General features: G+C 35.2%; 1 protein-coding gene across 2 annotated transcripts in view; it reads right to left on the bottom strand.

The window, feature by feature from the left end:
* Positions 1-14,320, bottom strand: part of LOC109270038 (protein NipSnap homolog 3A) — a 16,758-nt gene extending 2,438 nt beyond the window's left edge. Inside the window, exons 1-4 of one of the 2 annotated variants that reach the window (XR_008424290.1) lie at positions 14,102-14,320; positions 10,867-11,077; positions 8,987-9,145; positions 7,312-7,461 (exon numbers count right to left, since the gene is read on the bottom strand). Coding sequence is in view for 1 of the 2 variants with exons in the window: in XM_019454299.2 (XP_019309844.1) it covers positions 7,312-7,461; positions 8,987-9,145; positions 10,867-11,077; positions 14,102-14,161 (580 nt within the window). In the remaining variant the exon portion in view is untranslated. The remainder of the gene's footprint in view (positions 1-7,311; positions 7,462-8,986; positions 9,146-10,866; positions 11,078-14,101) is intronic. The other variant, XM_019454299.2, reaches the window with a different exon arrangement.

Genomic DNA, 14,320 nt, shown 5'->3' with positions numbered 1-14,320 from the left:
GTGATACATGTCCATTATAGTAAATTAGAGACTTAAAAGACCTTTAATCTCATCATTTAAATATGACTATATATTTTATGTCCTTTCAAATTCCCTTCTTGTATAACTAAACACACCTACATATCCATGCATATTTCCTTAACATTGGCAAAAACAATTTAAAAAATAAAGGTTTTTTGCCCAAGGCAGCCCCAACTTGCCTCTTAACACCGGGACCAAACCCTGCCCACAATAGGCAAAGAGAGCCATTTCAGACAACTGGACTAAAGGCAGATGTGGCTCAGCCACAACAGTAAGGTGCATGCAACACATACAGAAGATACCCTTGAAGGGAAATTGCACTGCAGGGCACTACAGGACCTCTTCTTCATAAGGCCACTACTTGCAAAAGCAGGAGATGTAGCTTACTTTCCTAACACACAGAAACAGACACAGAGAGTTAGACAAAATGAAGGCATATAAGAATATGTCTCAAATGAAAGAAGAGGACAAACTCACAGCAAGAGAGCTAAATGAAACAGATAAGCAATATGCCTGATAGAGAATTTAAAGTAATCATAAATATACTCACTGGACTTGAGAAAAGAGTAGAGGATCTCCGTGAAACCCTCAAAAAAGAGAGAGAAAATATAAAAAAGAACCAGTGAGAGATGAAGAACTCAATAAGTGAAATGAAAAATACACTAGAGGGAATAAATAGTAGATTAGAGGAAGCAGAAGAATGGATCAGTGATCTAAAAGACAGTAATGAAAAGCAATCAAGCTAAACAGGAGAAAGAAAAAAGATTAACAAAAATGCGAGAATAGGTTAAGGGAACTCAGCAATACCATCAAGTGTAATAACATTAACATTATAGGGATCCCAGAAGAAAAGAGATAAAAGGGGTAACAAATTTATTTGAAGAACTAATAGCTGAAAACTTCCTAAATCTGGAGAGGGAAACAAATCTAGAGTCCTAACGCACAGAGACCCCCCCCCAACAATATCAACCCAAGGAGGTCCACACCAAGACACGCAGTAATTAAAATGGCAAAAAAGTACTGATAAAGAGAAAAATGTAAAAGCATCAAAAGAAAAGAAAATAGTTACATATGAGAGAAACTCCATAAGGCTACCAGCTGATTTTTCAGCAGGAACTTTGCAGGCTAGAAAGGAGTGGCATGATATATTCAAAGTGCTGAAAGGAAAAAAACTGAAACCAAGAATACTCTATGCAGCAAGGCCATCATTCAGAATAGGAGAGATAAAGAGTTTCTCAGATAAACAAAAGTTAAAGGAGTTCATCACCACTAAACCAGGCTTACAAGAAATATTAAAGGAGATTCTTTAAGTGGAAAAGAAAAACCAAAAGCAGGAGTAAGAAAATGAGGAAAGGAAAAAATTTCACAGGTGCATATAAACATAATAAAAGTAGATTAATCACTTATAAAACAGTACGGAGGTTAAAACACAAAGCAGTAAAATCAAGTATATCTATAAAAATCAGTCAAGAGATTAATAAAGGGATGTAAAGTATGACATCATATACCTAAAACATAGAGGGGAGGGGAGTAAAAATTTAGTGTTTTTAGAATGGGTTCAAACTTAAGGGACCATCACCTTAATATAGACTGTTATATGCATAAATGTACATATAAACCTAATGGTGAACACAAATAAAAAAACTGGTAATAGATATGCAAAAAATATACAGAAAGGAATCCAGGTATATTACTAAAGAAAGCCATCAAACCACAAAAGAAGAGAGCAAGAGAAGAAAGGGACAGAGAATAACACCACAGAACAAGTAACAAAATGGCAATAAGTACAGACCTGTCAGTAATTACTTTGAATGTAAATGGACGAAATGCTCCAATCAGGGTAACTGAATGGATAAAAGGGGAAGATATTTATATGCTGTCTACAGAGATTCATTTCAGACCAAAAGACACATGCAGATTGAAAGTGAAAGGATGGGAAAACATTTATCATGCAGATGAAAAGAAAACTGGGATAGCAATACTTGTATCAGGCAACACTGGAAGACATAAAGAACATAATCATAAAGGGAACAATCCAACAAGAATATATAAAACTTGTAAATACTTATGCAAATTACATGGGATTACCCAAATACATAAAGCAGCTATTAACAAACATAAAGGAAATAATCAGTAGTAATTCAATAATAGTAAAGGACTTTAACACCCCACTTACATCAATAGATCACCCAAAGAGAAAATCAACATGTTAACAGTGGCTTTGAATGACACATTGGACCAGATTAACAGATACATTCAGAACGCCCCATCCTAAAAACAGTGGGATACACATTCTTTCAAGTGCATACGAAACATTCTCTGGAAGAGATCATATGTTAGGCCACAAAACAAGTCTCAACAAATTAAAAAAAAAAAAATACTGAAGTCATACCACACATCTTTCCCAACCACAACACTAAGAAACGAGAAATCACAAGAAAAAATATGTAAAGACCACAAACACATGGAGGTTAAATAACATGCTACCAAACAATGAATGGGTCAACCAAGAAATCAAAGTGGAAATAAAAAAATACATGGAGGCAAATGAAGATGAAAACACAACAGTTCAAAATCTTTGGGATGTAGCAAAAGCTGTTCTAGGAAGGAAGTTTATAGTAATACAGGTCTACTCAAGAAGCAAGGAAAATGTCAAACTCCTGAACCTTACACCTAAAAGAGCTAGAAGAAAAAGAAGAAACAAAACCCCCAAACAGTAGAAGTAAATACTAAAAATTAGAGCAGAAATAAATGAAATAGAACCACAAAAACAATAGAACCGATCAATGAAACCCAGAGCTAGTTCTTTGAAGAGAACAACAAATTTGATAAACTTTTACCCAGACTGTTCAAAAACAGAGAGAGAGAGAGAGAGAGAGAGAGAGGATCAAATAAACAAAATCAGAAATGAAAGGGGAGAAATAACCACCAAAAACACAGAAATAGAAAGGGTTAGTCAGAAAATATTATGAAAAATTATATGCTAACAAACTGGGCAACCTAGAAGAAATGGATAAGTTCCTAGACACATTAAGACTTCCCAAAAATGATTCAGGAAGAAACAAAATTTAAAGACTGTACAAACAATGTAATTGAATCACTAATCAAAAAACTTCCAACAAACAGAAGTCCAGGACCAGATGGCTACACAGGTGAATTCTACTAAACATTTAAGGAAGAGTTAATGCCTATTATTCTCAAACTATTCCAAAAAGTAGAAGAGGAAAGAAAGCTTCCAAATTCATTCTATGAAAACAGCATTACCCTGACACCAAAACTAGATAGACCCTACAAAAAAGAGAACTATAGGCCAATATCTCTGATGAACATAGATGCAAAGATCTGTAACAAAATATGAGCAAACTGAATCCAACAATATATAAAGAAATCATTTACATTCATCAAGTAGGATTTATTCCTGAGATGCAAGCGTAGTTCAATATTTGCAAAGCAATCAACGTGATACATCACATCAATAATGGAAAGGATAAAAACCATATGATCATTTCAGCAGATCTAGAAAATGCATTTGACAAGGACAACATCCATTCATGATAAAAACCCTCCTTAAAAAGTAGGTGTAGAGAGAACATACCTCAACATAATAGAGGCCATATATGAAAAACCCACAGCTAACATCATACTCGATGAAAAACAGAGCTTTTACACTATGGTCAGGAACAAGACGAGAATGTCCACCAATTTTATTCAACACAGTACTGGAAGTCCTAGCCACAGCAATCAGACAAGGAAAAGAAATAGAAAGCATCTAAATTGGTAAAGAAAAAGCAAAACTTTCACTATTTGCAGATGATATGGTACTATATATAGAAAACCCTAAAGACTCCACCAAAAACTACTGGAACTGAAAAATGAATTAAGTAAAGTTGCAGGATACAAAATCAATACACAGAAATCCATTTCATTTCTACACATAAAAAAGTAGCAAAAAGAGAAATTAAGAAAAATATCCCATTTACAATTGCATCAAAAATAATAAAATACGTAGAATAAACTTAACTAAAGAGATGAAAGACCTGTACTGTGAAAACTATAAAACACCAATGAAAGAAGTTGAAGATTATACAAACAAATGGAAGGATATTCCATGCTTATGGATTGGGAGAACCAATATTGTTAAAACATCCATACTACCCAAAGCAATCTGCAGATTTAATGCAATCCTATAAAAATACCAATAGCATTTTTCACAGAACTAGAACAAATAATCCTAAAGATTGTATGGAACCACAAAAAACCCTGAATAGCAAAAGTAATCTTGAAAAAAAAGAACAAAACTGGAGGCATCATAATCCCAGATTTACTAGAAATCTGTAGTAATCAAAACGGTATGGTACTGGCACAAAAACAGAAAATAGATCTATATATCAGTGGAACAGAATACAGAGCCCAGAAATAAACCCACGATTATACTATCAATTAATCTTTGACAAAAGAGGCAAAAAAAAAAAAAAAAAGACTTTTTAACAAATGGCATTGGGAAAACTGGATAGCTACATACAAAGAATGAAACTGGACGACTTTGTTTCACTATACACAAAAATAAACTCAAAATGGATTAAAGACCTAAATATGAGACCTGATACCATAAAAGTCCCAGGGGAAAACACAGGCAGTAGTTTCTTTGACATTAGCCATAGCAACATCTTTCTTGATATGTCTCCTAAAGCAAGGGAAACAGCAAAAATAAACTATTGGGACTACATCAAAATAAAAGTTTCTAAATAGCAAAGGAAACCATCATCAATACTAAATACAACCTACTGAATGGAAGAAGATATTTGCAAATGAAAAATCTGATACAAGGTTAATATCCAAAATCTATAAAGAACCTATACAACTTAATACCCCAAAAACAAATAATCCAATTTAAAAATGGGTAGAAGATATGAATAGACATTTCTCCAAAGAAGACACCCAGATGGCCAATGGACACATGAAAAGATGCTCAACATCATTCATCATCAGGGAAAAGCAAATCAAAACTACAATGAGATATCACCTCACATCTGTTAGAATGGCTAAAATCAAAAACAAAAGAAACAACAAGTGTTGGCAAGGATGTGGCGAAAAAGGAACCATCATGTACCATTTGTAGGAATGCATATTGGTGCAGCCACTGTGGAAACAGTATGAAGGTTCCTCAAAAAGTTAAAAATAGAATTACCACAGGATACAGTAATTCAACTACTGGGTATTTACCCAAAGAATATGAAAACATGAATTTGAAAAGGTTTATGCACCCCTATGTTTATTGCAGCATAAATTACATAGTCAAGATATGGAAGCAGCAGACCAAGTGTCCATTGATAGATGATGAATGGATAAAGAAGATGTGGTATGTATATATAATGGAATATTACTCAGCCATAAAAGGAATGAGATCTTGTCATTTGCAAACATATGGATGGATCTAGAGGGTATAATGCTATGTGAAATAAGTTAATCAGAGAAAAACAAATACCACATGATTTCACCCATAGTGGAATTTAAGAAAACAAATGAACAAAGAAAAAAAGTGATGAAAAACAAATTCTTAAATATAGAGAACAAACTGGTGGTTGCCAGAGAGAAGGTGGGTAGAGGCATGGGTGAAATAGGTGAAGTGGATTAAGAGTACACTTATGATGAGTTCTGAGTAACGCACAGGATTGTTGAATCACTATATTATACACCCGAAACTAATATAACACTGTATGTTACTTATACTGAAATAAAAAAAAATAATGTCAAAGAACCAAGCCTTTTTATTTATGTTGCCAGTTTTTTTTTGAGGGAAGATGAAGTAGTTACAAATCCTACAAGTAGAACTCTTTTTTCTGACCTAGGTTATACTCTACCTGTATAATGTATCTTTATTAGGTAAAAACTGGCATCTTGTGAGGTGCCTAGGTAGCTCAGTTGGTTAAGTATCCGACTTCTGCTCAGGTTATGGTCTCACGGTTCATGGGTTTGAGCCCCACATTGGGCTCTGTGCTGACAGCTCGGAGCCTGGAGTCTACTTCAGATTCTGTGTCTCCCTTTCTCTCTGCCCCTCCCCTGCTCATGCTCTGTCTCTTTCTCTCTCTCTCTCACTCTGTCTCTTTCTCTCTCTCAAAAATAAACATTAAAAAAGAATTAAAGCATCTTATTTTGTTTTAATCTGCATCTTCTTTAATATATTTTTAGGAGTCATCTGTGTCTACCTTTGCAGAATATTTATTTTTTGCTCTTGGATTTCATTTAAGGTGTTTTGGGAGGAACTAAGTTTGAGCTTTGTATAATAAAATCATCAATTTATTCTTTTTTTCCTTCATAGTTTCTTCATTTGCTTTTTGGCTTAGAAATGCTGTTTCTATACATGTCATTAAATAAATTTATCTATATTTTGTTTTATTAGTTGTATGAATTCATCAGTTTGCCACAAGAAAACTCTCTGAAATTCTGACTGGAGTATCTTTTGACTTTAAACATTAAATATCCCAAATAGACATTTTATTAAATAAATTAATAAATCATTTACTTATATCTTACATATACTATAAATATATCTAAGTAGTGGAAATGGGTAATTTTTTTTCTTTGGGCTTGTCTATGTTTTTAATATTTATAATAACTACATAGTACTTTTTCACCCAGAAATAATCTCTACCCCAAGTAATGTTATTTAAAAAAAATCACAAAAAGCACAGACTTCCAGTTATAAGATATTAAATAAGTTTTGGGGATGTAATACACAACATGATGACTATAGGTAACACTTCTGTATTGTATATTTGAAAGCTGATAATAGAGTTTATCTTAAAAGTTGTCATCAGAAGGAAAAACAATTTGTAACTGTGAGGTGATGGATGTTAACTAAACATACTGTGGTGACCATTTCACAATATATACAGATAACAGATCATTAAACTTATAATATGTTATATCAATTATATCTCAATAAAACTGGGAAAAAAGGAAAAATCATTAAAAGTACATTCAGAGGAAAATAACAGAAATAGGTAACTTTTTCAGGTTCCTTCCAATTTTTAAAATTTTATCATTTTGATGTATCAGGGAAAAGAGCAGTTCTGTATTTGAAAAAAAAAAAAAACTTTATTAGGTGAATAACATTCCAAATACATGTAAAACAGGTTTGCTCAACCCTTAAACTTACAAAAAGCTAAAAACTGGGCAATAAAAAATAAAATATAGTCCACAATGAGAACAGAGACAAATTGACCAAAGGAACTTAATGTGGATCACCAATATATTTTGCAATTTCATGGAAGAAATGGACAACTGTACCTCTGTTGAGTACTCCATATTCTGCATGGAACACTCCAACTAGTTTTGTGTAGCCTCGATTGACATGCGTATGAACTGCCCTTTTAAATGGGTCACCCCACAGAGCTGGCCCACCAGGTTTCATCTGAAATGTAGCTAGTTCATAGACTCCTAGAATAGGGAGAAAAATAATTATTTTATAGAACATATTCAAGAAATTTCTAATCATGTTTAGTTTGGTTCCAGTGCAAGGATAACTACACAAATAGATTTTGAGGATCACACCCATATACATGTTCATGTAGACATAATTTATTAATACTTTGCATTGTTTTTCTTTGCTTTTATGTTTAGTCAGTCTTGGTCCCACTTAAAGGGTCAGTCGTTAAACTTAGTATACAGAACAAACCAAAATGGATGGACTCTACAGGTAAGGTATTATTTAAGCTATTTTTAATCTACAGAAATTGTCAATAAAAGTGAAAATTTATAATGGAATAGGATATTTTTAGTTGCCTAAGTCTATACTTTATAAAGTAAATGAAAAAGGAAGTATTTCTAGTCTCTTATAGTTCCATTTTTCTTTCCAATTTTCACTACTTTTCTCTTTATGTAAGTTCCCCTTATAGGATTCCTTTTCTAACAGGAGCAGCAAGCAAATAATGAGCCTGAAGTGATTGTCTTAGAATTCTGAGTAAAAATAATTCTAAAGGAGATGGTTTTACTATTCCCAAATATCCCAAATATCCAGGTAAATACTTGAAAAGCATTTTACCTTCTTGATGGAAATATGGGCTGTGTGAAGGGAAGGAAACCAGGGGACAAGTAGATTTGAGAAGTAAAAGAAAAACATGCAAAAGTTACTGAAGAATCATGAATAACATAGAGGAAAAGAACCAAGCAAGATCTGATACTTTCTGAGAAGCCAACCAGTTCATTCAGTTAGTGCTGGGCTGAGGGGGAGCTAAAAGGCTAAGTTTCTAAATAAGATTTTTCAAATCTTTTGTAATCTAAAATGCACTGCAAAATTAGGAATAACGGGGGAAATAAAATAACATTTAAATTAGTTTATGCTTTTGCTAATCTGACCTTTGTTTAAAACTGGATTGAGGTAATAATTTCTTTAAGTCAGCAAGAAGTGAAATCAGCAAGAAGACAAATCTTTAGGAATTATTTTCAAACTGAGAAATAAGAAAGAGGAAGACATAAAAGTTAGACTACAGTAATGCAGCTTGGCAATTTCAGTTAATTCATTCCCCTAGTCCATTTTATAAACAAACATGTACTTAGATTAGTTGTAATCTATGGAAAAATACTTTTATATTTAAAAAGTTATATTATTTTAAAATTATGACAAAGTATCACATATTATCCCTCACCTACCCACAGATGTGTTCCCTGCTCCCTAGGCCCAACTTCTCAACCTTTAGTGACCATGTCAACTTTTTCTATAATACAGCTAAGCTTTAAGAATCAATAAGATACCAATATGGAAAAATACTTCATTATTTTAATGCTTATTTTTAAAAGGATAAGCTAAGAGCACCAATTTATTTTTATCTGAACAATCACATATATTCCTACATTAAACAAAGTATTAACTTCATTTCTTTTCCAGTAGAACTTGAGTTTTTATAGTTTAAAATCTAATATTTTCTCCATCAGAATTCAAAGTGACAAAAAGGGGAAGACTTACCTTCTTTTGGAGGCTTTTCTAATTTGCACCATGGCACCAGATACGTAATCTCACTCTCTTGTTTATCAATAAGAGCCAAATTTGGAATGAGGTATTGTTCTTGCCATTCCTTATCTTTGGCCAATGCTTTCCGAACTTCAGTTCGATGAGCAAAATTATCTACGGGAAAAAAAGGAGAAAGAAAAACAAAAATTACTGATTTAAATCACCTGTGCTTTTTCTGGGTTTCATTCAGTTCACCAAGTGTTCATTAAAGCTACATAAGGATACTGTATTATCACTCAAGATGCATATAGATGTGGCATTTGTCCCCAAGGTGCTCATGGTCTGGAAGGGGAGTAGAAATGTAAACAACTAATGATAATGTCATGCATTGGGCTTAGCCTCTTACTGCTTAGTAGGTATTTGTGTGACTTAGGTTATTAAATCTTTCTGTGCCTGTTTTTTACTCTGTAAAATAGGGATAATGATTTGGATCTCCCTCTAGGGTTAGATTAAATGAATTAGTATGTGAAAGGACCTTACAACAGCGTTTGGCACCGAGTCAGAACTCAATATACATTAACTGTTCTTATTAATTTAATGAGGCATTTAGTGGTAGATTCGAAAAAGAGTATATTTCTGTGATGGTGGTGGTGGTGGTAATGGGTATTAGGTCAAGATACAACTTGAATTAAATTTAACATAAATGAAATCAAGATGTACTTTGACAGCTGCTGCTTTGAATCAACAGCTTCCAAAGAAATAGTGCTGATTTTCTGTCATCCATCCTTTTTACTCAGTGCCATTATATGGGCCTAGTACTATATTTACCTAACAAAGCCTCATAAGACTAATGGTAAAAGTAATTTTCTATGGTTTATGCTGTGGATAAGGAATAACACCTATCTTAAAGCTTAAGTAAGTATTATCAGGACTTTACTAGTTGTTGTTGTTGTTGTTTTTTTTAATGGGACACAATTCAACTGGTGGTACGTTAAAGCATAAATTGTTTTTAATGGGGTTTGTTTTACAATTGGGAAAACCCCTAAACTATGGCCATATTTAGGAAGAACACTTTTCATATTAAAGTATTTTATGACCATTAACTTTGGACACTAATAACCAAAATACTAAATGAAATTACTAAAAGTTTTTGGATATCATGATGTACTAGTGGAGTTCAGAAAGATTAGGCAATGGAGTAACAAACATTCCGGGGTTTCCAGTAACCATACTCCTTCCTCTATTAGACCAGGGGTAGATCAGCTTCAGTATGGGAAGAACTCTAATTCCTTTTCCTTTACCTCCATAGATGAGTATAAGGACAGTAAATTTCTTGAAACTCTGGGGTGCAGAAATAAAACAAAAGTGTCTGAAACATAGCGATTTATTATATCTTACAGATGAGTGAGGGCTTCAAAGTTTCCTATTAACTTCTATTTCCCTAAAGCCCCTAGACATTTGAATGATTTCTGTTAAAACACTATCCAGCTATAGCTTCAATAATAATAATAAAAGCAATCCTACTTTCCTTTTATGATCTCAACTGCTTGGGTTCTTGCAGTCATTGCTGTAAATTTTTCATAAACCATCTTTACAATAAGCTACTCTTAACTTTTCCTAAGAATTAAAGTGTGGTTCATAATTTAATGACTTGAAATCTGAGATGCCATTTTCTCAATATCACATTCCCATATGCTATTAAAAGGTTCTAGCAATGGGCTATTGGAGGTATACCAGTGGGAGGTGAAATCACTGAAATTATTTTTTGGTATTGCTATTTATAAGTTTTACTTCACCTGTATGTATTTACGGTACTATAGATCCAAGAACTAAGTCTCATGTAACATCTAACAGAATGAAAATCTGTACTGAATACTTAAGCTGATGACTCATACCATACTTCCAAATATGAAACACTTTATTCATTGTTCCTCCAAATTCTACACTCCAGTATCCAACCAGTTCAGAGTGAGCTGTCCGAAGATGAATGTTTTTCTTAGTATTTTCCAGGAACTGATTCATCTTTGAGGGCTTAAGATAATAGGTACGAAATTCATAGAATGTTCCATCGTATTGTCTGGGGCCTGTAGCAAGAGATGAGCAAACCTGAAGAAAAATAAGGCAAACTTAAATATATTGGGAAGGTAGGGTTTATAATATTGTGTTACAACCAAATCTAAGTCTGGAAACAAGGGACACTCAGTAGACACAATCTGCACTCCTGTTGTCCTCTCTCCATAGACTTGTTTAGAGAGGTTATCAGTAAAGAAAACAACTTTAAAAAAATACATAATTTATTGTCAAATTGGTTTCTATACAAGAAAACTACTATTAAGTATTCCAAATATATAGCTACTATTTCCTTTACCTCTAGGTACTTTTTCATGAGAAGTTTCTCCTAAGAAGCCCCTGGGGCAATTTCTTTACCCCCAAACTACAACTAGGATCCTGGTAAGTTTTACAAATAGTTTATTATCCCTTATTTAGCAAATACTCCATCTTTAGTTAATAGTATATGTATGTGTGAGAGTTACGCATTTAAAACAATTTTATAAAATATACAGGTATTTGACTGGCACAATGAGAATGTATTTACTAGCAGAAAATTCATTTTTTTTAGGTTCTTAAAACAATGGAAATTTCTGGTCAGGTCAAAGTATTTCCTAAATCCAATGAAGTAGACCACTGGTCCAAAAATAGGACAGGAATTTAATTGTATTAGAAAACTATGAGCTATTCAATTACATTGTAATATAGTGATAGAATGTGTAAATGCTAGAAAAAGGAAAAAAATTGATGAGTCACAATTATGTGAGTCCTTATGTTTTTAGTTACAGATGCAATCTGAAGAAGGTTATTTAACCTACCCAGTCATACTATGTTGTTGGAAATACTTTTTAAGAGCCATTGATTCCTTTTGTAATATTCATATACTATGTAAATTTCTGATTTGGTTCTCTGAGCGAACCAAACTTTCAGTGGGAAATGCTTTGCCAGAAATTATCCCTGTGTATAGGTATGTGTGTATATGTATATACACACACACACACAATTTATGCATATTAACACAGATACACTCATACGGAATTCCAGTTTACAAATCCATGTTACCTAAGTTTGGTTATCATGTGCATATTTCCTGAAGCTGATTACACCAGAATAATCTATCACAACAGTTTTGATATGTACAAAGCTGTGGATGAATTTTGGGCTTATGCTGACCAGCTGGTACAACAATCAAAAGCAGTAGGCTTCTTGCTCTGACATGTATGTATATGTATATGTATATGTATATGTATATGTATATGTATATGTATATGTATATACACACACACACACATATATATACAAATATATACACACACATATGTAAATGTATATGTAAACATATATATGTGTGTATATATAAGTTTTACTTCACCTGTATTTATGGTAATACAGATATGTATGTATATTTACAAAGCACGTATATATGTATACATATTTGTATACAAATATGGGTACAAAGCATACGTATATGTATACAAAGCACATATATGTATATATATTTACAAAACACAATAGTGTTATGTATTTTGCTGCTGTATTGTGTATAAGGCTGAATTGAGCTCATCCCATTCATGTCTATGATGAGTTATAATCTTATTGTCTGACTAGGATGCCATCAAAAACAACTGCAGTTGCCCCTATGTTTAGCTGACATTCTTTTTGTCCCATTTTACCACTCTAATAACAAAATACTATGCAAATGAAAACTGTCTAATATTTATCACTTAAAAATATAAATAAAATATATCAAAATGGGCCAATGGGGTACTTGTGACAATTGCTTTTAAGTTGTTTTTCAGGGAATTTGTATGCGTAGAACAAAATAAGTGATCACAGGCACGTATTTTTATTGTCTTTTGCAAAAGAGTACAATAGGAAAGCTCAGGGAGAAGTTAATAGCAATGAAGCAATGAGAGGGGTGTGTATGGGAAGGGGTGAGGTGATTTTTGTTGAGGGACACTAGAACAGTATAACCAGAACACAAGGCCACTATGCTAAGGAAGGAAACATGAGTGCTGTAGGCTCCCTTGTCTCCAAATAAGGGCTCATTTTCAGCAGCACTGACTTCCAATTCACTTAGAACAATTGGTCGACATCTAAAAAAGAATCACAGTCCAGAATAAAGTTGTAAGGAATAACTAACTGTTGGCCCTGCCCCAGAAGAGTGAGAATCAGAAGGTTAAAGGCTATTGCTAATCTTAGGTGGATGGGCCATTATTGGTTCCTCTTCAGCCTTCACCAGGAAGTCAGTCTCTAGAGTATGTTAATCCCCATCCCATCCTACTCCTTTGAGAAAGGAGTACAAATTTAAATATCAAAAGGAAAAAAAAATCTGTAGATTGACAGAATAGGCTAGTTCCCGACAGTTAAGGCTGAATCACCAAAATCTATTGTGCATGTTTCTCATCCAGTGTTAGGACGTTTGTTCTGAGGTTCCTAGCCCTGCCTGCCTTGGACACCACCCACACGACACAGTGGGAGGCTGGGCTGGATGCTCCACCACCCGCACCCTGGGCCTCCTTTTCAAGTTCTCCGCAAAACGCTCGTTAAGGTGTGTACATTTCGAAGAGGCCGGTTCTAACACCAGCCACAGGTTGACCTATTTCTCCTCTACCTTCTGTCTGGAGGGGCGGTGGCTTGTCAAACGACAAATAAATAGGAAAGGCTCGATCAGCAAGCACCAGGCACGGGCCCCAACGTGGGGAACGCAGGGGGCTAGGCAGCAAAAATGCAGCAGCCAGAGCTTCAGGAGTGTCCTCAGCACTTAGGCCAGAAAAACCCCGTTCGCGGCTGCTCACGAGTTGGCCTGTAGACCACACTGGCCAGCGGACCTTCCCAGAGCCGCGCCCCCTTCCTGTCGCGCATCCTGGGATACCCAGCCTCCGGGGCCTGGACCTGGCACCAGAACTTCCGCGGCAGCACCACGCTTTCAATCTGCATAGAGAACCAGCTGGGCGCGTGCGCAGCACTCGCAAGTCTGGTCACGGAAGCCGGGGAGCGCTTGCGCGGGACCTCGAGCTCCTCGCTGACGTCCCTCCCCTCCCCCAAGGCACGGCGTGGGCACGTCTCCGCGGCCGGTACCTGAGGCGCGAGCGTCCGCGCAGCCAGAGCTCTAGTCAGGCCGCTTCGGAGGACGAGCATGGCGCGGCTGCGAGCGCTGGGAGGGCCAGCCAGCCAGTATTCTGTCTTCGGTTCCTCCTGGTAGGGCTAACCCGCCTGGAAAAGAGCAGCGACCGAGCTACTGGCGGACGCAGGCTGGGGCGGGACTCCTCGGCGGCAGCTCCGCCTCTGGTGCCGGGA

The sequence above is a fragment of the Panthera pardus genome, unplaced genomic scaffold (assembly GCF_024362965.1).
Source record: "Panthera pardus isolate Hobbes unplaced genomic scaffold, ASM2436296v1 HiC_scaffold_20, whole genome shotgun sequence".
Classification (NCBI taxonomy): Eukaryota; Metazoa; Chordata; class Mammalia; order Carnivora; family Felidae; genus Panthera; species Panthera pardus.
The sequence above is the reverse complement of the archived record's forward strand: the minus strand, read 5'-3'. Positions and strand labels throughout refer to the sequence as shown.